Source organism: Moschus berezovskii, chromosome 2 (genome assembly GCF_049115385.1).
Source record: "Moschus berezovskii isolate FMDL1 chromosome 2, NW_MosBer_1.0, whole genome shotgun sequence".
NCBI classification, from domain to species: Eukaryota; Metazoa; Chordata; class Mammalia; order Artiodactyla; family Moschidae; genus Moschus; species Moschus berezovskii.
In genome coordinates this window covers 127,988,771-128,013,173 of record NC_142461.1, presented here as the reverse complement: position 1 = coordinate 128,013,173, position 24,403 = coordinate 127,988,771, and the positions used below count along the sequence as shown (strand labels likewise).

Below are 24,403 nucleotides of genomic sequence, written 5' to 3'. Positions count from 1 at the left end.
CTCACTTTTTAAAAATTCCAATAGATATATGAGAACAGAGATAGAAAGAGGAAATAGAACATAAAAACAATGAAAGAAAAGGCAAAGATAGTTGAGATGTTTGGAAAGTTCCTTTACAGACCACTGACCACGAATTAATGTATTTCCTTCGTTCATTTTTTAGTGTGGTAGGCTATATTCTTGTAGGGAAACAAACGAAAAAACTAACTTGGGAGGGAGTCAGGAATATAATGTTTATTTTCTAGCTACTACAGTAACTTGTCACATGATATTTAACAAGGAAATCTTCCTGTGATTTAGAGATTTTCCCTATTATAATCAGACAGCTGAATTAAATGATCTTTAAATGAATGACCATATTTTGTAAGAAATTACATTATTTGCTCTAAATTATATCTCCATCCATCACTGTATGTCCTAACTCTGGAACACTTAATAAGAAATTTTAAATTTAAAATAACTGACTGCAGTTTTTTTTTTTTTTTAAAGAGAACATACATCTGGAATAATAGCTAGTACACAATACATATTACATTCTGATACCCACAAGATTCAACTTATGGGCTACCTTAGATGCTTTGTACAATGATTACTTGTTTACAGTAAATATTAAGTGATTCTTTGTTGACCTTTATAATTTATAAATATAGAATTTGACAGTGATTCAGTTCATCTGAAATATAAATATATATTCCACAATTCTAACTTATTAACTTTGACCTGAAGCAATTTTGTACCCTGACAGTTAGTCTGGGCATAAAATAGATAATGAATGAGTGGCAATAATAGCATTGGTCATAGTCACTTAGAAAAATTATTGTTTATAAGAAATATAATATAGCTTTTTACTCTTTTTGGCTGTAGTCTCATGATGCTCCTAGAAAACTAGAATGGATTTAATAATAATTTCTGTCTTTGCCATAAATCTCTGGTACCCCCAACTGAGATTCTGCAGAAATAATATGATTGAAAATCAGGTACACCTGTGTGTCAACAAAAGCACTGTTCTCTCTCTGGTGGCAAAAACAGATGGGGAGATTAAAATAAAGAACATTGTAGATATTGTGACCCTACAAAGTTGTCAAGCATGGGGCAAAATATATTCATTCTTGAGCCAATTTTAAAACAAATTATAGTGATAAGACCATATTTCACATAATCCCAAAAGGTTGCATGAAGCAAAAGTTATTATAGGATACCTCCTAGATGTCTATCCAATAGCCATTTTTTTATGGTGACCAATTCTTATCCATGTTAATTCTGCTTTATGAGATAATAAATCTTCCTTATTGTTTGTATCTTATGAAATTGAGCTTTTTATTTTTGGTATGGTAACTTTTAGTTGAATAAATTCTCCGTGATAGAGATAAATGTGTGTAATAAGTATGTGGACATGTATGGAGTGAATTAATATTAACTGAAGTTCAGTAATATTCTTTTATATTACATTGATATATTTAACATTCTTACATTTTAAATTAATCTTCATATGAAATCTGTTTTAACAATCCAAGTTTATTGACAAGTAAATTGCAGTTAAGAGAGATTTGTCCAATATCACATGCTAAATTAGTTGTAAAGGTATGTGTGGTGTGCTTGTGTGTGTCTGTACTTAATTAATGGACTTTTTATAAAGCAGTTTAATAATTACAGAAAAATTGAGCAGTTGATACAGAGAGTTTTCATACAGATCTCTTCACTATCACACAATTCCCAATTATTAACAGCATGCATTAGTGGGGTGTTTTTGTTACAATTGATGAATCAATATTGATATACTATTATTAACTAAAGTACAAAGTTTACAATGGATGTTTCCCTGGTGGTTCAGACAGTAAAGAATCTGCCTGCAACACAGGAGACCCAGTTCAATCCCTGGGTTGGGAAGATCCCCTGGAGAAGGGAATGGCTACCCACTCTAGTGTTCTTGCCTGAGACAAGAACACTTGCCTGAAATCCCATGGACAGAGGAGCCTGGCAGATTACAGTTCATGGGATCACAAAGAGTTGGACATGACTGAGCAACTAACACTTTACTTATAGAAGAAAAGATGACTTCATAACTTCAATGGGTAGAAAAAATATTCAGAAAAAGTCCTTGGGCTTATAGTACAATATTGGTGAATTTAATACCAATAAGATAATGGATTAATATATGATGTTTGGACTGTCCCATTGTGCATCCATTCCATAATGTTGTGCTTTCCACTTCAGTCAAATAACTGACCACAAAGCAGCTCTGATTATTTCAGATATGAGAATTTTTACTACATATTTATGTATTTGCAAGACAGTTCAATTTGTATATATTCTAGGTGTCTCAAATTTAATGTATCAAAAAATTGAATATGTTATTTTCCTTTCTGCTAAGCTCTCCAACTTTTGTACACTTTTTTCCACTCTTGTATTATCTTTTTATTATTGGTAAACGATCACATTGGCCAAATGGACCAGACCTGAGACTCAAATTTCATTTTTAAATTCTCTTTTACTCTTTTCGAAAACTTCCCCTATAAAGTCAACTCTTAAATCGCCCTAGGTTATTTATCTGCTAGAATATCATTTCAATGTTATTTGCTTGCTGCTGCTTGAAACTTTCTTTGTCTTGCTGATATCAACTATAAAGTCCTAATGATCTGTCTTTTGTTTATCTCTCAGCCTCATCTAGCAAAAAGATCCTTTTTTGTTCTTTTGTTTCCTTAATGTGGCATAGTCTCTTTCATAGTATATTGTTTATCATGTTTATTATATATGCAGCCCATCATATTAAAATTGCCAATTTTCTTACCTACTTCCTCCTTTCAATTCTAAACTCTTTATTGAAAGTTTTTTTATTTTCTATCTCTGCCTCTCCAGCACCTAGTAGAGCCCTAGAATATAAGTGATCATAAGAGACACGTCAGCCTAAACAAGTTAAATTGAAGGAGTATCTCAAAGTAAGAATACTGAGGTCACAGCCTGGAATTATATTAGGCAAAAATCAATTAGTCAGCCCCCTCATTGCTGATCAATACTGAAGACAAGCAACTTTACTAGCTATTTATTCAATAATTTACTAGAATAATTATCATGGCATTTTCCATGGAAGACCTAAAGAAACATGAGATTTATTGATAACGTGGAAAAGGAATGCATCTTACAGTTCTCCAAGGAGTTAGGAAAATTTTTTCCATCTTCACCTGATGTATCTGAGATTATATCCCTTCTCACCTCCTAATTGTGACTGTGGGGAGACAAGAGGATAGCATCTTGCTTAGGGACCAACATCCAGGAATTCCAGGCAGCAACCATTAGGCAGTTCTTGAAAGGTGTATGGTATGTGTGTGTGTGTGCGTGCATGCGTGCGTGTGTGTGTGTGTGTTCCACAATGTATATCTGGAGACGTAAAACTCATCCTTAGGCCTGGAGTTTGGAACCAATGTCTCTAGCTCTGCGTTCTTGTGGAATTAGGAGTGATGACCATCATGACCAGCTGAAACGGTCTGCTGGTGCCCTCCCTGAGTGCTAACCCTAACTGAATGATTTGAACTTCAGAAAATGTAGCCCTTGCTGAAGCAGGAATGACAGTGTTTTTCAAAATAGGATGAAGATTTGAAGGGAGTTTGAGAGGAATGCAGCATATCTGAGGGCAAAAAGCCTGAGTATGTACTAAAACATTAACCTCTTGTTAATAGCTGAATTTATTTCTAAGGAAAGTCTATTCAGCACTTGATTTTAACATTTACATTCTCACTTTGTACCCCCTCCACCCCTTTAAAATGCCCCAATATTTCCATTCAGAAAGTTCCATGTGTTCTTCTTGGAAGGCTTGATAGGAGAGCATGACATAGAATGAGTGTGGCCTGTTCCACTTAACCTCTTGACTGTGACTGAAAAGAGAGAGCAGCATTGTCCAAGGGACAATGTCTAAGACTTTCAGGGAGTGACTAAAATGCTGTACAATGTGCCTGGGGCCAGAGGGAAGGGAAATACATTCAGTACTGTACAGAGCTTCCAAGTTTCCAAGTAACTTGATTAAAAAATAACATGAGTTTTGGGAGGATGGCATTGAAACATGTATATTATCATATGTGAAACAAATCGCCAGTCCAGGTTCGATGGGTGATACAGGATGTTTAGGGCTGGTGTACTGGGATGAAACAGAGGGATGAGATGGGGAGGGAGTTGGGAGAGGGTTCAGGATGGGGAGCCTATGTACACCCGGGGCAGATTCATGTCAATGTATGGCAAAACCAATGCAATAATGTAAAGTAAAAAAAAAAAATAACATGAGATTAAAAACCAAAGATACATTCCCTCACTAAACGCTGAGCTCAGAGTTTATGAGTGAGTGTTAGTTACTCTGTCATGTCCGACTCTTTGTGACCCCATGAACTGTGGCCTATCGGGCTCATCTGTCTATGAAATTCTTGAGGTAAGAATACTGGAATGGATTGCCATTTCCTTCTTCAGGGAATCTTCCCAACTCAGGAATCAAACCTGGGTTTCCTGGATTGCAGGCAGATTCTTTACCATCTGAGCTACCATGGAAGCCCCAAGCAGGGAAAGCAGAGTTTATAGGTGGATTCAATTTAAATTTGTGTATAGAAATACTGCAGTGTATTACTTTCATGTAGACTATTATATTTATACTCCATCTAAAACGCTATTTTAATAGCCACTGAAGAAGCATCTCTACTCTTATGATTGCAGTTTATATAGATGGGGACTCTAACAACTTGACAGTATAGCTATAATGAGCTTTAATGGCTACCCTACAATAGTAGCTACACTTGTCATTATACAAAAGCATTCTGTAGAATCTTTTCTATGCTGGCACATTTAGGCAAAGATTGTCTATTTAAAAGAACAATGTTATATTATCTGAATACTAGAGAAACCCTCTGATTTCAATTTTACAAATAAATCTTTGTTTAGCATTTGAAAAAGATAGTGTCAAACTACTATTATCTATTAGAAAAGCAGATAAGCAAGCACAATGGCAATTTTGGATGTGAAAAATGTGATTAAAATTGATAAAGTTTAAAATGTATTTAAAATATTCTGTTTTACACTATCTATCAAATGGTATGTCTTCTCAAGGGTCATGGTCAGGAGAACTGCATTTCAGAGTAAAAAATAGATTTCTCATCTCAGTAGAACATATTAATATTTCTATCACTTTAGTTTCAGTACAGCTTTTCTAGAGATAAAAGCCAATTAATAAAATCTATAATTAGTTTTAGGTGTACCATTTTAATATGAAGATTAATGACTTACAAACTTATATAAGTTCAAGTGATATCCACTTGTAAAATCATTTAGATTAAAACTAAGTTGAAAAACATCAGCACATTAGCTGAAATTCAAAGCATTAATTTGAAACTTAGTTGTTTTCAAAAGTATATGGCAAATTTAATATAGCCCACAATAGTAACCCAATTGAAATGCTGGATTTTAAAAAATTCATTCTCCTTGAATGTACAACTTGGACAGGCTCAGACCAAGAATATGTTGGAATTTGCAACAAAGAAGGGAACATGATGTGTAAGTCAATAAGCATTTTGGACTCCCTATAATTTACTCAATTACAGAGGTTTGCTTCAACAAGCACAACTAGAATGATCAAGGTACAGTGTTCAGGTATCAAGTTTAGGTAACAACAAAATGTTGAATTAATTGGGATAACAGAAATAGATAAACACCAGAACATGATGTAGTGCTGATAAGAGTTAGGAACAAGCTTAAGATCTAGTTTTGCATGCACATATATCCCTCTTTTCTTGGATATACGTAGAGCTGATTCATTTTGCTGCGCAGCAGAAACTAACACACCATTGTAAAGCAAGCACTCTCCAATATCTTTTTTTTTTTTAATCTAGTTTTATTCTAAAGGAGATCATGGACTAATTAGAGAGAACAAGAAGTTTATGTGTTGAGAGGATTTTCCTGTTAGAAGCCCAGTTGTTGAACTAAGCCCATAAATCAAGATGAAATGAGCTGTTTCCAAGAGCATTAATCCTAGTTCTTGTTAGTAAAATAAAAATTCAGTTCTGGGTATAGTTCCTGGTTATAGGAATTATGTCCTGAAGAGAATAAGACAACTTTTGGAAGAGCTTGAATGGTTAATGTAAGGCATGTCATCAAAGCTCCTTTAATTCATAGTGTTCTTGCCTGGAGAATCCCAGGGACGTCTATGGGGTCACACAGAGTCAGACACAACTGAAGTGACTTAGCAGCAGCAGACACTTCCCAGAGAACTTATGCTTTCTGACTATACTATCAATAAATATACTGAGGAATGAAGTGAAATTAATATTCCATTAGGGGATTAAGATAGTCTTCAGTTCAGTTCAGTTCAGTTCAGTTCAGTCGCTCAGTCATGTCTGACTCTTTGCGACCCCATGAATTGATGCAAACTAGATATGGAAGGTAATAATACTAAACCACAAATTATGACTAATTCCACTGAATGTAATGAGACTTATTTCTTAAAATTAAAGTATATTATATAATATTCTAAATAGCATGAATATATTAAATAAATAGAAAATATACCCCATAAAAATGTTAGGAAATAATTTATAAAAAGTTTATACATAGCAGTTAAAACCAGAATCCTAAAAAGGAAAATATTATGAAATATGTAACTAATATATTCAAAATATTACCACAAAAAGGGTAAAAAAATGAAAATAGATTACTTAAAAATAAGATTTTAGGAGAGTAAAAGAAAAGAAAATCTTGTTATAGTTTTATACCAGGAGCTTCCAGGCTCATGTGTGTTCCATAGCCTATGTTCCCAAATGTTGAAAGCTCTGAGCAGGTGCTAATCTAAAAGACGGCTCTATGAATAAATAAAGGGCCATCCCAGGTGGTGCAGTGGTAAAGAATTCACTTGCCAATGCAGGAGATGTAGGTTCAATCTCTAGGTTGGGAAGATCCCCTAGAGAAGGAAATGGCAACCCAATCCATTGTGCTTGCCTAGAAAATCCCATGAACCAAGGAACCTGGCAGGCTACAGTCCATGGGGTTGCAAAGAGTTGGACTTGACTCTGCAACTGAGAAGGCATGTACACATGAATCAATAAAAGGATATTGCCCTAGGCAGTTGGCTTAGTGAGCAATGGTGCCTTTGAGTGAAGGAAAAATAGTTGCTTTCTCTGTGGCAATGTAGCCCATGCTGGGTCTGGGGAAGGGGACAGCATCCACAGGGCTGCCAGATGGTGAGCTGGGTTTTAGTTGTATGCAACACCTCAGAACAAATGGCATGGCCTTTTACTGAATCCTCTAAATCAAGACTTGGACCTCAACTAATAACCTAAGTAAGCCTTAAACCTTTACCATTTTATTTGGAAGAGAAAGTAAACAGCTTATTAGAAAGCATCTCTGGAGGCAACTTTTACTCCTAAGGACAGTGGCTCCTCTAGGCAAATAAACGGAGGTGAAGAAAAGTAAAAACAAGAATAGAAATGGAAAATATGGTACAGTCGGGAGGTGGAGGGGAAGGCATTGGTAAATATAAATCAACACATTTTGATAGATCAATATTGAAAGAGCAAACTTTGGATAGCTCAATATAAGATTTTGCATGTCTGCCTCTTTTACTGAATTTGAATATCAGAGTAGTAGTTATATTCTCATTTATTTATACCAATATCTAGCTTTGTGTCTGACAAGGTATGCTAATGTCTAGTGACAAGCACAAATAGAAAAATGAAAACTACGTAGAAGGTTGTGCTTTCTTCCAAGGGTAGGAAGAGTGTTCAAGTCATGCTTTCATGATTGCTTACTTCTATTTTAAATAATTCAAAATTCCATTGGAAATAAGTTCTTCATGCTAAGTGGTGTTTTGAAACCCCAATTATTTTGTAAATATATTTTTTAATTTAAACTTATGACTGATTTAGGACCAATTTGGAGTAGAAATGGGTAACAGTTCTGGAACTTTGCAATACAATCTGCATAGCTTTTAATTACATTCTTCCAACTCATTTAAGAAATTTATTGAGTGTTTCAGTTCAGTTCAGTCACTCAGTCGTGTCCGACTCTCCGCAACCCCATGAATCACAGCACGCCAGGCCTCCCTGTCCATCACCAACTCCCGGAGTACACTATGCATCAAATGCACTTGGACTTAAGGAGCTCTTAATCCAGTAGATTTCAAGAACAAGACAATATATTCAAGAGAGAATATTTCATAACAATATTTGAGCACAAAAATTCCAGGTGAAGATAGATGATGGGAGGGTAACACCTGGAGACAGCCAAAATCTGGGTAAGAATCCCTTAAAAGAACTGATACAAATAGTTGCTCATTAGTAGTTAGCCGAGTGAAGAAAGGCAGGAAGGCATTGCAGGACAACAGAACATGCTCATACAAACTTGAAGATGATTGTAAATAAAATAGAGTGATTAGCCTAGATGAATCCTGGAATGGATAATGCTAAGTAGGAAAGCTGGCACCTGCTTCCCCATAGATTTTCTGTGACATGCTAAGAACTTTGATGTTTATCTTGAGAATAATTGAGAACTCAGAAGAGCCTTCAAAGTAGAGGAGAGTCATGATACGATTTTTCTGTGCTCATGTGCTCAGTCGTGTCTGACTCTGTGTGACCTTGTGGACTGTAGTTCATAAAGCTCTTCTCAGGCAAGAATACTGGAGTGGGTTGCCATTTCCTACTCCAGGGGATCTTCCCAATCAGGGATTGAATCCATATCTCCTGTGACTCCTGCATTGCAGGCAAATTCTTTACTCACTGAGCCATCAAGAAGCCCAAAAATGGAGCCCTGGCAGCAATGGGGGACAGAGTGAATGAATGGGAAATTGGGAAAAGAGACATTAATTTATAAAAGCAATTCAGCAATTCAGCTATGAACTACTAGGACTAGAACTATATAGAATATACTAGTGAAGTATCTGAGAAAAACTTAAGGAAACGAAGCAAAAGTCTTCATTGATTGACTTTACATGGGCGTACTAACACCCTGGCTTCTGACTTGGAACAGTTTTTATTTTTTATAATAACATTCACAGACTTTCGGACACAGGACAAATAATAGGTTTCAGTGGTACCTATAATGGAAGATCATAGATTTAAGTTATGGGTTCAAAATACATAGCAGATATGTAGGTTGAGATGTCTTGTGGACATGTTATACAGGGCTTCAACACTTAATATGCAGAAATCTGAAAGAGAGGAGGGGGGGAGATCAGTTGTGGATGAGTTTCCTTGTTTCCTTCCTGTCATGCCATGTGAGTTCTTTGTTGTTTGGCTACAGTACTTATTACTTTCCATGTTAAGGTTTTAGTCTATTCAGTACATCCCAAATCATTTTTCTTTACGATAACAAATGCTATTACTGATTCCTGTAAATAGCAGACCAGATATAAGAGAGTAAGAGATTGGTTCAGTTCAGTTCAGTTCAGTCACTCAGGTATGTCCAACTCTTGGTGAACCCATGAACTTGCAACAAGCCAGGCCTCCCTGTCCATCACCAACTCCCAGAGCTTACTAAGACTCATGTCCATCGAGTCAGTGATGCCATCCAACCATCTCATCCTTTGTCATCCTCTTCTCTACCCACCTTCAATCCTTCCCAGCATCAGGGTCTTTACAGATGAGTCAGTTCTTCACATCAGGTGGGCAAAGTGTTGGAACTTTAGCTTTAGCATCAGTCCTTCCATTGAATATTTAGGACGGATTTCCTTTAAGATTGACTGGTTTGATCTCCTTGCAGTCCAAGGGACCTTCAAGAGTCTTCTCCAACACCACAGTTCAAAAGAATCTATTCTTCGGCACTCAGCTTTCTTTATAGTCCAACTCACACATCTATACATGACTACTGGAAAAACCATAGCTTTTATTAGATGGATTTTTGTTGGCAAAGTAATGTCTCTGCTTTTTAATATGCTGTCTGGGTTGGTTATAGGATTTCTTCCAAGGAAAAAGCATCTTTGAATTTCATGGCTACAGTCACTATTTGCAGTGATTTTGGAGCCCCCAAAAGGAAAGTCTGACACTTTCCACTGTTTTCCCATCTATTTGCCATGAAGTGATAAGATCAGATGCCATGATCTTACTTTTCTGACTATTGAGTTTTAATCCAACTTTTTCACTTTCCTCTTTCATCAAGAGGCTTTTTAGTTCTTCTTCACTTTCTGCCATAAGGGTGGTGTCATCTGCATATCTGACGTTATTGATATTTCTCCCGGCAATGTCGATTCCAGGTTGTGCTTCATCCAGCCTACTATTTTGCATGATTTACTCTGCATGTAAGTTAAATAAACAGGGTGACAATATACAGCTTTGGCATACCCCTTCCCTGATTTGGAACCGGTCTGTTGTTCCAAGTCCAGTTCTAACTATTGCTTCTTGACCTGCATACAGATTTCTGAAGAGACAGGTCAGGTGGTGTGGTATTCCCATCTCTTTAAGAATTTTCTATAGTTTGTTGTGATCCACACAGTCAAAGCCTTTGGTGTAGTCAATAAAGGAGAAGTAGGTGGTTTTCTGGAACTCTTGTGCTTCTTCGATGATCCAACAGATATTGGCAATTTGATCTCTGGTTCCTCTCCCTTTTCTAAATCCAACTTGAACATGTAGAATTTCATGGTTCATGTACTGTTGAAGCCTGGCTTGAAGAGTTTTGAGATTTACTTTGCCAGCATGTGAGATGAGTGCAATTTTGTGGTAGTTTGAACACTCTTTGGCATTACCTTTCTTTGCGATTGGAATGAAAACTGACATTTTCCAGTCCTGTGGCCCCTCCTGAGTTTTCCAAATTTGCTGGCATTTTGATTGCAGCACTTTCACAGCATCATCCTTTAGGATTTGAAATAGCTCAACTGGAATTCCACTACCTTCACTAGCTTTGTTCGTAGTGATGCTTCTAAGGCCCAGTTGCCTTCTCATTCCAGGATGTCTTGTTCTAGGTGAGTGAACACACCATTGTTGTTATCTGGGTCATGAAGATGTTTTTCGTATAGTTCTTCTGTGTATTCTTACCACCTCTAAATATCCTTTGCTTCTTTTCAGTTCACACCTTTTCTGTCCTTAATTGTGCCCATCTTTGCATGAAGTGAAATTTCATTTGTGTGAAATGAAAACATTTCATTTTTGCATGAAATGTTTGCATGAAATGAAAAGAGATGGTGTTAGAATAAAATTTCCCAATTAGATAGAATATATAATAATTTATACTTGGATGGGACTGGGATTTTAGCTCCAGGATTTATGGACAAGCCATCAGACAGTGCTCAAACTTACTCCCAGAATAATGCTGCTATATTGACCTGACTCCTGACACCACTGATATGTGCTTGACTGTTGATCCTCTCATAGCTTCACTGCTTGACAAGTCCACCCTGACAAACCTGTGTAATTGCTCCGCTACTGACTGATCTTCAGTCAGCTTATAAGTCCCTTTATTGTGTAGTTGGTATTATCAGAACAGATGAACAAGTGTGTCATCATAGGTTCATTTTGAGTCCTGAGAGTATAACAGATGCCCAGACTATATAAGCAATATCTTATCAAAGATATCAAGTATCTAAGTGAATTCTTAGTAGTAAGAATGGCTTCAGTATACTCAACTAACATCCTTTTCTTGTTCAGTCACTGGTATCCATGTAAACAAATCAGTTTGTCTAGCAAGTTTAGTTTCAATTAGTCTTAAGTGAGAACATTCCTCATCAAACTTTCTAGAAATATCTATTATATAGTAACTAAACAGATATATTCTGCTACAACTAAATTTAGACTACCTAAATGTGTTTTTTAACAAAAATAAATATAAGTGAGCAACAGAAATGAAGACAAACTGAAAGGGTGATAATGGAGAAAGAAGCAAAGGATACCCACACAAATACAAATGATTTATATAGTGACATAAAGAAGGAAAAGATCAGGGGGAAGCAGAATTAAAGAATAAGAACAAAAGTTAAGAGGTGAATGTGTGGGATGATTGTCAAAAGATGACAGAAAGAAGGGGGAAGTCTGCATATTTTGAAGTGAAACACTTGGTTTGATATTAAACAACAGAAGCAACAATTCTGCTCTGTTATTAAAAACAAACTGGGTCAGCATTCCTCAGTAGATATTCCCATCTCTTAATATATTATCTTCAAAGACAGTTTCAAATATTTTGCTTAGGGAAAAAACAGAACATGTTATCTTAAAGTGTCTGAAATAAAATTTCTTCTCATTATTTTTCATTCTTATTTGTCAATCACACAGTCTTTCACAACCATTTTGCAGCAAAACCTTTAAATCAATGATTATTAGTGCACGTAATAAAGGAAATAGACAACAGATTTTTTTCTCTCTTATTTCTCTAGTTAAAGTAGAATTCAGTATATTATTCTGCTATGGGAATATATGCTTGTGCTAAATATTTTTAGGGTAACCCACTTCTTACAGCGAACTTAAGAAATAGCATTTCTTCAGTGCAGGATCACTTAAAAATTGCTCTTCCTTTGGACGGATTCAGTTGTCCTCTCTATTTCTTGGATTCATTGTTGTTGCTGCTGCTGCTGCTGAGTCGCTTCAGTCATGTCTGACCCTGTGTGACCCCATAGATGGCAGCTTACCCCGTCCCTGGGATTCTCCAGGCAAGAATACTGGAGTGGGTTGCCATTTCCTTCTCCAATGCATGGGCTACCATAATCCTTCATTGTTTGCACTTAGTGAGTTGAATCTTCTCTATCAGGCATGTAGACTTTGTCTTAACAAGTGGCATGCACTGGGGCAGGTACACGTTAGAAAACTGTCATGGGAAATGTGATATTCTCTATTTTTCTGTTAAATAATTATATTCTTGAGTACACACAGAAGCAGCATTTTAGTGAATGAAAATGCAGAGGTCATTAAAAATACAACAGAATCTGGAAGGGTAGTGTGAAGACTTTCTAACTGTTCCTAGGTGATTTGGAAATATGACAGAAACATGTCTACTAGAAAGATTTGCAGAAGGAAGAGCTATTTATTTACTCCTTTTCCCATTTCCAGATTCTCAGTTAAGAATATGTCCAGGTTGTGTTTGTGCCATTCTTTGCAAGATGTTATACAGTGGTTAGTGATTAATTAAACTTGTTCTTTAATCCATCCCAACATTCTTATATATGTATATTTCCTGCAATAATTAAAAATAAACACAATACATTTGGTAATTTTTGACATACAAAATGTCATAAGAACTTATATTGGTTACTTGCTATGTCTTATCTACTAGTACTGTTTTATAGTCCCGGGAAGAATACTTTGCATATTGTAGTTATTTGCTTCCACTCCACCAAATACTAACATTACTTTAACAAGAATTTCCATGGCTCATTATCTAGACCAAGCATTCATGAAATATAGTAAACTCTGAGTATATGCAACATTATGAAAAACAGAAAAGCAAATAGACTTGTTATACTTATTCTGAAAGTCAGTATTATAGTATAAGTACCGATAGAGTGGCAAAGATGCTTTGCTGAGCCTCTGAGGTTCAGAGATGCCAATAAACAGAGGAAACGACATAAATTCAAAACCTATTGTTACTATACAATCCCCCGTGAAAGCCAACTAAAAACAAGGGTTTGATTTACTTAAATATTTAACAAAAATTTATTGCAAGAGATATTTTTCACTGAATTTACAGTTTCAAGGAACATGGTACAAAACATAGTGCCATCAGCTTTGTCTAAACATTAAATAGGTGCAAATACACAAAGATTAAAAAAAATGAAGGGCATACTTTACAACATAAGTTACAGTACTATAAATATATTTTATATACATTATACATACTCTTAAGACATCATTTTGATATACAGCATAGATTATATTGATTTTCAAACTATTCAGTGCCTTAATAATATTATATATCAGAAGCTTAAGAATTTATTTGCATCATTACACTTATAGTAAGTGATTTCATATCAATGAAGCCATATTTTAGCTAGTTTATTTCCACCATTTAAATAGGCTATTATCCACTTAATGAGCATTAACACATATGGCAGTAGTTTTCACATGGATATTTTCTTTCCCTCTCATGGTGATGACTAGAACAGGGGCTGCAGTGGGATGACGGTAGGGTGGGGGGAGAGCAGTGAAGGGAAGAGGGCATGGGGCAAAGGTGGGAATGCCAGATGGCTGGGATGAAGGACTGAAGCTGGGATGATTGGCATCTGAGGAGGAGCAACAAAAGTTGGCTGACTCCCAGGACAAAGCCTTGGTCCTACTGGTCCTACTGAGATCTGAGGTAATGATGTTCTGGTGAGAGCTGGGACCTGGGACAAAAACTGTTGGTGTGGTTGAAGCACTTTAAAGGTTCCTGCAGCTGCTGCTGCCGCTGCGGCTGCAGCAGCTGCCGCGTGCTGTTGTAAAACAGTGTGGTGGAGAGTAGTGACAGAGGTAGAACACAGGGGCTGCTGCAAAGGCAAAGGCTGCAGAGGTGTGCTGGGGGGTGCGAGGGCGGCTGGAGGAAAAGTGAACTTGACCTTGTTGGCCAGCATGTTTGGCGGTATGATGTGCTGGTATACTTCGCATGGTAGATTTTTGAATTTGTCATGGTTTTCTATCGGAATCAATAATGCCTGTTCTGGTAAAGCCAATGGAGCCAGGATCTGCTCTGTTGTTACAAAGGTATGGCCACTGACATGTGCTTCTTTGAATGGCAATGGTGGTTGCGCGTTAAGGATTCCTGAATTAAAACACAGCCACTCAGTTGATGCCTCGTTCATCTTGCCTTGTGGAAGGGCTTCAGCCAGTTCATAACGACAAAGGTATGATTTAGGTTGTGACTGTCTAAAGTTCCTTTCAATATTAGGCACCTTGAAAGGAATTTGCTTTTCATTGACACTTGTATCCTCACTTCTTTCTTTGTGTTCAAGCAAGGTACTGTCCATTTCTTCTTTTGCTGGGGCACTAACTGTATAGGCTGATGTGGTGGGTTCACTGGAAATCTCTGACAGTTCACCGGAAGTGGTCTCCAATACAACCTGCTTAGTTTCATCATTGGTTTCAGAAGGAAGAGGACTGCTGGTGGGCAAAACCAGTTTATTTTCTAGTTGGTCTAGTTGTTCTGAGTTCCTTCTGACGTCTGCAGTTTCCTGTGGTTTTACTTCCTCTTTTCCATCTTCACTTATTATTTTATCCCGGTGATGTAAGGAAGAATTGCCTTTCTTGGGATAATCTGTTTTCTCTTTGAGTTCCAAAGCTTCAAAACCCATGTGGAATCTATTTCTTTTTCTCCTCTGTTTCCTCTTAGGTTTGCAAGGAGCAGAAGCACGACGTGATTTCAAGAATTGTTCTTGTAGATAATTCTGTCGATTTAAACTTTCGTCTGAAGAATAAGAGTATGAATGTTGTCTACGCTTTCGATGGCATCTTTCTGATTCATTAATGACAGAATTATAACCTCTTTTAACAGCCTGGCTCTGACTCATGCATTTCATTTCATTCTGAAGAACTAGACATCTGTGATCATGACTACAGCTGGATATTTTAGCTTTCCAACTACAGTATGTCCTGGAGTATGTTAAATTATGTTTTGCAGAATGTATCATTGTTGAATTGGATTGCCCATTTAAGACAACTGAGCTGTTTTTACAGTAGTTTTTAGAACTAATAATATTATTATTATTATTATATTCAGTGTTCCAGCTTTTACATGTTTCTTCATTTTCACTTAAGTATATGGACATCAATTTGGGCCTTTTATCAGGTAATTGCTGTGAGTCCAATAGTTGCTCTGCAGCTAAATACTGTTTTTCTGAAATTGTTTCCAGTAGATTTTTCCTAGTTGTATCAGTGTAACTATTTTCTGTTTCCATTTTGAAACAAGTTTCTGATTCTTTGGTTTTCTCTCCATAATTATGGTGACATAACTTTCTTTTTTTCTTTCTTCTACTTTTATGGAACCTGCATTCATGAGTATTTTTCAATCTTATTTTGTTGTATTTCCCATCTAGAGGATCTGGCTTTATCTGATTTTTAGTAAAAGTATATTTTTTTGTTTTTCTGATCCTATAGGAAACATTTTTATACCTCTGACCAATAGTCTCATTTTTCCCAGAATCACAGCTATTGGAGACAGTAAATGTCAAATGAGAAGTGACTTGGGAATGTCCATTTCTCCTACCTCCAATTTCATAATCAGTGAGTCCTGCCACAGATGTATCCTTGCAATCCAAAACTGGGTTCTTATAAATATCTTCTCCCTTCTGGTGAGAAGAAAGATCACTTAAGGGCAGCTTATTTTTATCTAGCTTATTGTTTAATTTAGTGGACTTGAAGTCAAAGCAGAGAGGATTACAGCTATAGGAAATTGATGGTTGAGTGGTGGTGTATGTCAGCATTTCTGATGGCCACTGAAGAACTGTAGATCCATCTTTGTTAAGTACAGGTATAAATGGCTCGCGTGGTCTTTTATATAAATCTTTTTTTGTGTGTAAGGTTATATTATCCTCTTCAGAATTTACAGGAGTCAACATGTCCAGACCGTGATTTTTATTTTCAACTTCAATCATGGATGTCACATTGCCCTTAACAGTTTCCTTGGTGGTAACCTGCAAAGACATGTTGTCATTAGCCATATCAAGAACTATGGATTTATTTCCTAGCAATTCAGAAGTGTTACCATTTATAGGTATGTCTTCATTAATAAGAACATCTTCTGGTGAAATCTGATCTGCTAAAGGGACTGAAGTTTGACAATTATCTGCATCAGATGATGAAGGGAGCTGAAATTGGCAAAATGGAGGTAATAATAATGGATCTTTTTCACTAGAAACTTCTTTCATCTCTTGAGTTTGAGCAGTTTCTTTGTCAGTGCACATTCCCTCTGGTGGATGAAAAGAGTTTGCTTTCTCCACGGAATTCAAAAGCACATCTGTTGGTGAAGATAGTTGAAGATGACAAGCACCCGGGACAAATCTACTTTTTCTGCTAAATCCTTTTTCCGCAGAGGCATCATCATTGTATTCAGAGAAGGCTGCAGCTGAGGACTCCAGTTTCACGGATGCTTTCTTTGGAAATGCAAAAGAAAAGCCAATTTTGTGTCTGTGAATCCCCTGGGCTTGATCTTCAAGTTGGTTATTTTTGGCTGTATAACTCTTTGTGCTTTCTGGATCTGCAGCAAGAGTGGTAACATCTTTAGCCTTCTCTTGGCCATGAATCAAAGTGCATTTAAAATCTTCCTGGTTGTTAACTGAATCCACAACAGCTCTTTGGGAAATTTCATTACAATTTTCTCTCACAGTAACAGTCGTTGACTTGAACATAGGACCACTTCCAGGAGCACTACAGAAAGAAACAAAAATATGTTTTCAAATAAGACACTTTTGAGCAAAAATAAGCATTTATATCTTAGAAATGTCATCATAAGATTTTTTCAAGTTCTTAAATCTTTGTAAGATAATTACATTCATGTAGTGCAATTGACCTCCATAGTATCACAATTTAATTTAGTTATTGGATATCGTTTGGGATCACCAGGAGATGACCTCTTGAAGTTACTTTTACAGCTATTAACAGCAATAGTCAAAGACTTTCAGCCAGTGTTTCCAGACTAAAAATGTTTCTTTATCCCCATGGCTTTTTCAGTGACATTTTAGAATACAGAATTCTCTTAAAAATACTTTTAATTCACAAATACTTAATATCATTGATCTTATATGGAGAATATGAAGGAAGTTAAAAGAAAAACTTTCAGTCATGATGTAAACAGGACTGGAAATTCAGTTCAACAGTTCAACCAATGTTCATTGAATGTCTATCAAGACTAGGTGATATGCTTAATGAGAGCTTTAAGTCTTTTGAAACTGCCATTATTAATATTTAAAAATTACTCTGAAGTTATCCATTATACCATTATATAGAATAAATATAGGTTATGGTTTCCATTTATTTAGCATCACAGGATACCATAAATAGTGAGTTTTTATATAAAAGAACGATACTGTCCAGCACATAAACAAAGAACTAACTAAATATCATCTTTGCCCCAAGAGAATTATGCTGTGCAGAATTTTCCCTGCTTTTCTAAAATGTTAGTTTCTGAGAGGTAATAAATGGTCTCAAATTTTTTAATCAAATTATTTCTTTAAACTGTAACACAATGTACTGGTTCATTGTCTTGTATGACATTAAGAAACACCACTAATTATTAATTTGCAGCTCATTAGAGACACCACATTATGGGGAAAAATGTGTGTGTGTATGTAAGGTGAAATATGTACTGTATGCTAAGAAACGTAGCTTAGATAAGAAGTTTTGCTTCTTCTGTACATGTCTTATTATCAAGTCTATTTCTCTTAAAATATTATATTTTACATTTGCAAAGGCTACTTATAGGACATTAAATTACATAGGTACCATAATAGTCTGAAATGTAAACTTGCACTTGTATGATTTTTCATTTTACTACACAGAATAAAAATACCTGGTTGGTATAATTGAATAGCAGCTATGTTTGGTTTTAACAGTTCACTATAGGATTCAAGATACATTTACACTTTATTTTGACTTTTAAAATCTGACATCTCAAACAACGTTTTGATATATCAGTATTCCCTATTTATCTTTATACTTCCATATGTATTCTTAAAGATAATTTCAAATAAAATTCTCCAAATTTTAAATTAAAAAATAACTTCCTCTTAGAACTCTACTTATAACAAGGGCTATGAGATGGTTCTTACATCTCTTCTTCAATCAAATGTTTTGAATTTCACTAAGAGATAGAACAGCTTTCTATCAACACAACTTGATAAATAATGTAAAATTAATTTTTAGAAAGTAAAATTGTAGCAATTTGTCTTTTTATTGAAGTGTGCATTAAACAGGTGTTTGCCTAAATCTCAAATTCAATTTACCGTTCACAGGCCACAGAAAATTATGAAAATGTGATTGTCTTATTCTGGGTACAGAAATAAATAGATTTGTGCCCTTTATTCATTTCCTTTTTTTTTCATCATGTTTTAAAAAACATTTACTGCACACTCACCATACAGTTTCCTTTCTTAGCTCGGCCAGCTTGTGCAGGCGTTGGAGTGCCTTTTCCTGTTTTCTTTCATCTTTCCTGGACTTAGATGCTACATTTCGAGCAAATTCCCTTTGTTTCAGTTCTTTGAGCCTCTATTAAAAAATATGAAAATGATTAATAGCATTTGAGTCTATGGTAATGTCAAAGTCACTATTATTGTTATTGAAATTTTCTAATGCATCATCTTTGATCTCATCTAAGGAAAGTACAGCATTTGTGACAATCTACTTCTAACAAAATGTTCTTGCATTTTTGGCTTGTAAAAAAAGTGCCAAAACACATCATTCAGTTCAGTTCAGTTCAGTCGCTCAGTCGTGTCCGACTCTTTGCGACCCCATGAATCACAGCACGCCAGGCCTCCCTGTCCATCACCAACTCCCGGAGTTCACTCAAACTCACGTCCATCGAGTCGGTGATGCCATCCAGCCATCCCATTCTCTGTCGACCCCGTCTCCTCCCACCCCCAATCCCTCCTAGCATCAGACTCTTTTCCAGTGAGTCAACTCGTCGCATGAGGTGGCCAAAGTATTGCAGTTTCAGCTTTAGCATCAGTCCTTCCAGTGAACACCCAGGATAGATCTCCTTTAGAATGGACTGGTTGGCTCTCCTCGCAGTCCAAGGAACTCTCAAGAGTCTTCTCCAGCACCACAGTTCAAAAGCATCAATTCTTCGGCGCTCAGCTTTCTTCACAGTCCAACTCTCACATCATTACATAGTATTAAAAGGTATACCTATGCCTTAATAAATTGGAAATCTTATCTTTGCTTATTGATTGTTGCCTGCCAAGGTTCTCTGCCTAATTCAGATGAAGTGTTGGAGTCTTGTGCGTGGATATGTGCTAAGTTGCTTCAGTCGTGTCCAACTCTGTGCCACCCTATGGATTGTAGTCCCCCAGGTTCCTCTGTTCATGGGCTTCACCAAGCAAGAATACTAGAGTGGGTTGCCATGTCTTCCTCCAGGGGATCTTCCCAACTCAGGGACCGAACCTGTATCTCTTATGACTCCTGCATTGGGAGCCAAGTTCTTTACCACTAGCACCATCTGGGAAGCTGTTGGAGTCTTTAAAAAAAACAAACTAATTTTTAAAACAAATCCAGTTAGCTTGTGTTTTTTAGTTATGTGTAATAGATTCCATCATTTAAAAACGTGTATTAGAGTACAGTTGTTTTATAATATTGTGTCACTTTCTACTGTGCAGGAAAATTAATCAGCCATATGTATACATATATCCCCTCTTTTGGGGATTTCCTTCCAATTTAGGTCTCCAAAGAGCAGTAAGTAGCTTCTTGTGTTCAGTTATCTTTTTATACATAGCAATGTATATATGTCAACTCCAATCTCCAATTCATCCCACCCCTCCTTCCTTTCTTGGTGTCCTAAATTTGTTCTCTATGTCTGTGTCTCTATTTCTGCCGAATTCCCACTAATAATGTGATTTAAAATAATCCCTTCCCTCATATATCAGGCATATTTCTCAAATAATTCAAGATCTAGGAAGAAAATTAACAGTATTTTTGTGAAAATTCTTTTTACATTGAGCATATTTTTCATCCTTATTAAAGGAGCTGAGGTTTGGGATTGAAGGACAGAAAATAACATGTCAAGTGGAATAGAAGTGATAAATAGCCATGTATGTGGCATGATTTAAAAGCTACCAAAGTGGTCCCATGCCCCAGATATTTTCACTATAGTCTTTCACAGAAACAGTATACAGCCATTAAAAAACTTAAAAAAAAATTTAAAAGTACTGTATTTTCCTGTGGAACTCATGTTATGCCATTATGATATATCAGAATCTTAAAATAGGACTTTAAGAGAATAAAGCAAATACTAATCACATTGCCATGAAGTGACTGAACAAAAATTTTGAGGTAATTTGCATTGACATATTTGTGAAGGAGTTTATTTAGGGCTGAATTTAAATAAAATAAAGACCATGTCATAAATGCCTAACTTGTGTTGCATTTCATAAAAGTAAAATTTTGATATATTATCACATTGATATAACAAAAGTGGCTGCAATTTTATAAAACATATTCAACCTTTTATTGATTTTTAAAGTATGTAGAATTAGAGTGCAATAAGGCAAGAAAGTTTTCATTCTAAATTTTAAATGTTCATGGTCTTGGTTATCTCTGTCTCCTAAAATCTTGAGGTCATATTAAAATTCATTCAACAACTTATTGATCACCAGCCGTGGTTACTCTGTTAAATGGCTAGGATATTTTTAAAAAGATAAAAGATATGTTTTTACCTTTATCTGGTGTGTGTGTCTGTGTCTGTGACTTTGTGGACAAGTGATTGTATATTCACAAAAACAGGGAGAAAAGGCACACAGGAAAAGATAATTGCAATCAGTGGTTGAGGAAATCTTCTTGTGACCTCTGACAACAGTACGGGGTGCACCCAAAATCCCTAGGTAGGCTACCTGAGAAAAGCCACATCTGATCTAGGTTTTAAAGGATGTAAAAACATGAAGAAGAAGGGTTGAATGTTGGAAGTGGAAGGAAATTTCAGGGGAAATAAAACAGTTTTGTATAACATAGAAATAAGAGCATGCAGACTCTGAAAAAATGCATGATCTAAAGAAGCACAGCTACAGCAGAGTGTACATGTGGAAGTAGCAAGACTTAATGAATTATAAGGTCCAACCAAACCTGGGGGGCCCTGTCTAACATATGACTTAATGTGACTGTAGAAAACATTAAGGGGAGTTTAAACAATTCAGTGTCACAACAGGATTTTCTTTTTATTTTGTTTTGCCGTGATACAATTTTCATTTTATTAAGATTCTTTTGGCATCAGTATGCATGAAATTTTGCCATGGAATAAAACTAAAGACAAAGTGACCAATAAATAGAATTTTACAATGAACCAGCTAAAAACATTAAAAACCTTTTCTAAAGGAGTTGCAGTGGAGAGAAAAAGTAGAATTAGAGATTTATTGGGTGTGCATAATTGAATGACCTAAAGGATATGTATTACCTTTACTGAGAAATAACACCTGCCATTGTAGGAAATAATCAATCAAGAGAGGGTTTGGGTTAGGAGGAGGATGTTAAGAGAGAATTTGAAGAAAACAGAAGATAAATTCTCTAAACATTTGAAAAATCAAAGTGCCAAGTGAAATAAAGCCAGAATGCTGCAATATCAATGAAAGTCTGGCCAAATACTTTGGTCAGTTGTAGGATAGAATTTATCAGTCTTTATATCCTTTCTTGCATTTTTCTGCAGCAAAATAACGTCCTACATCGTATTTTATAACTATAAGAGTAATTTTGAAAGGTAAAAAAATAGAAACCAAATGAATGCTTCTGAGAATGCCAAATGGAAAGAAAACTTAAGTTCCACACAAAGGAATATACGAGATTATACCGGTGAGGCTTATGGACATATCAAAGCTATTTCAAAAGCTTCCTCAATAATTTATTGAGAATTTCTTGGTGATAAATGTCAAGACAAGAATGACAGTCAGCAAGAATTCGAAAATTAAAAGCATGTTAAAAGGAACTTGTGGGATGACGTGTTCTGTCTACTGTATTGCAAAACAAATTGTAATATTTGCTCACATATAATTCAATATATACTTTGAAAATATGCACTAAAGAAAGAACAAACAGAAATCAATATTCTTTGTTTATCATACCATCTCAGAGGGTCTATTCTACTTTCCCACTGATTTATTTCCCTTAGTCGATAGAGAAACAGAATGTCACAAGGGCAACACAGGTCATTAATCCTCAGACGTGGTGTCAGGAAAAGCCATGGAGTTGGACGGTTGGGAAGTTATAATGATCCTGGCTTCAAGTTAGTGATGGTGTTTAGAGAGTGGCAAAGGTTTAATCAATGTGAGAAATAGAGAAAAAGCAAGAGAGAGAAAAATAGCACTTACATGACTCATCAGTTTGTGTTTAAACATTTAGATAAATTACATTGTTTTACAATTGTAAACCAAATTTTCATGAACATTCTTATATGTATATTGTGTACACCTGTCTAATTACACCCAAAAGACAGGTTCTTACAAGAAACACTAAAATAAAAGATCAAAGTGCACTTTTTTGAGATTTTCCAAACTGCTGCACATAGCCTTATACCATCATTGCACTGCTCCCAACAGTATATGAGAATATATACCTTATCCAATATGGGCAGCATCCCTCAAAATTTAATTTAGAGGGATGACAGACAATAAGTGATATATTATATATATTATGATATACTTATTGACAGTCAATAAGTGATATATGATTTAATGTTTTGCTATAATTTATTTGCTTACTAGAAAGTGGAAATATTTTTACATACATATCAGCATTGTATTTCTTCATTTAAAATTAATACTGTTCCTTAAAATTTATTACACAGTATTATATACATTATTTTGAAAATAAGCAGGAAAGGAAGCAAAGCTAGCCTTATTATCCATATTTAGAGATGACAAAAATAAAGTTAAGCAAATTTTAGACTTGTTCACAGTTGTGTGCAAGTGGTAGAACCGGACTCGAATCAGCATTTCAGGGAACATTTAATGTGATTTATCTCCTAGGTTTTCTCTGCAATATGTTATTCAAGATGCCTAACTCTTTAGGTCAGGTTCATTGGGATGTATTGCAAATATTCATTTATCTTTCAGCAAATATTTTTTGAGTGCCCACTACCTGTCAGCTGTTATTCTAAGCACTGTTGATATATCTGTGACCAAGGAGGATAAAAGCTCTGTTCATTGCATGAATTTTTTGTCATAGTTGAAAGAAGTTTACATTAAAACTTATAAATAAGTCAGTTGTATAGTATAGTGGATAGTGAAAAGTGCTGTGGATGAAATGAGTTTAAGCTGAGGGTGTAGGAAGTAAGGGCTTCCTGGGTGGCTCAGATGGTAAAAAATCAGCCTGCAATGTGGGAGACCTGCGTTCCATCCCTGGGTTGGGAAGATCCCCTAGAGGAGGGCATGGCAACCCACTCTAGTATTCTAGCCTGGAGAATCCCCATGGACAGAGGAGCCTGGCAGGCTACAGTCCATGGGGTCACAAATTCAAATAGAGTGATTAGGGAAGGTTTTCTATTAGGCTTATTCTCTATTTCTGTTTAAAAAATTACCACAAATTTAACAGCTATAAACAGCATACATCATTATCTCCATACTTCTGTAGATGAATATGCCTGTTCTGTGCTCAATCAAGTTGTTGATCAAGATGTTTTCTCATCTGGAGACTTGTGTTGGAGAAAGATCATCTCACAACCTCCCTAAGGTTGTTGGTAGAGTTAATTTCCTGGTGTCTGTGGGACTGAGAACCCCAGCTTCATACTGGCTGCGAGCCAGGGCTACTCTGGTTAACACTTTGCCCACTCTGTCCTGGAGTGATCAGCCATTAGCTGGTGGCAG

The 24,403-nt window shown here is 35.9% G+C and overlaps 1 protein-coding gene across 1 annotated transcript in view; it reads right to left on the bottom strand.

The window, feature by feature from the left end:
• Nucleotides 1-14,032: 14,032 nt before the first annotated feature.
• The window catches only part of ZNF804A (zinc finger protein 804A), a 352,327-nt gene continuing 341,956 nt past the window's right edge, over nt 14,033-24,403 (bottom strand). Inside the window, exons 3-4 of the mRNA XM_055397884.2 lie at nt 18,979-19,109; nt 14,033-17,273 (exon numbers count right to left, since the gene is read on the bottom strand). Of these exons, the coding sequence (XP_055253859.2) occupies nt 14,033-17,273; nt 18,979-19,109 (3,372 nt within the window). The remainder of the gene's footprint in view (nt 17,274-18,978; nt 19,110-24,403) is intronic.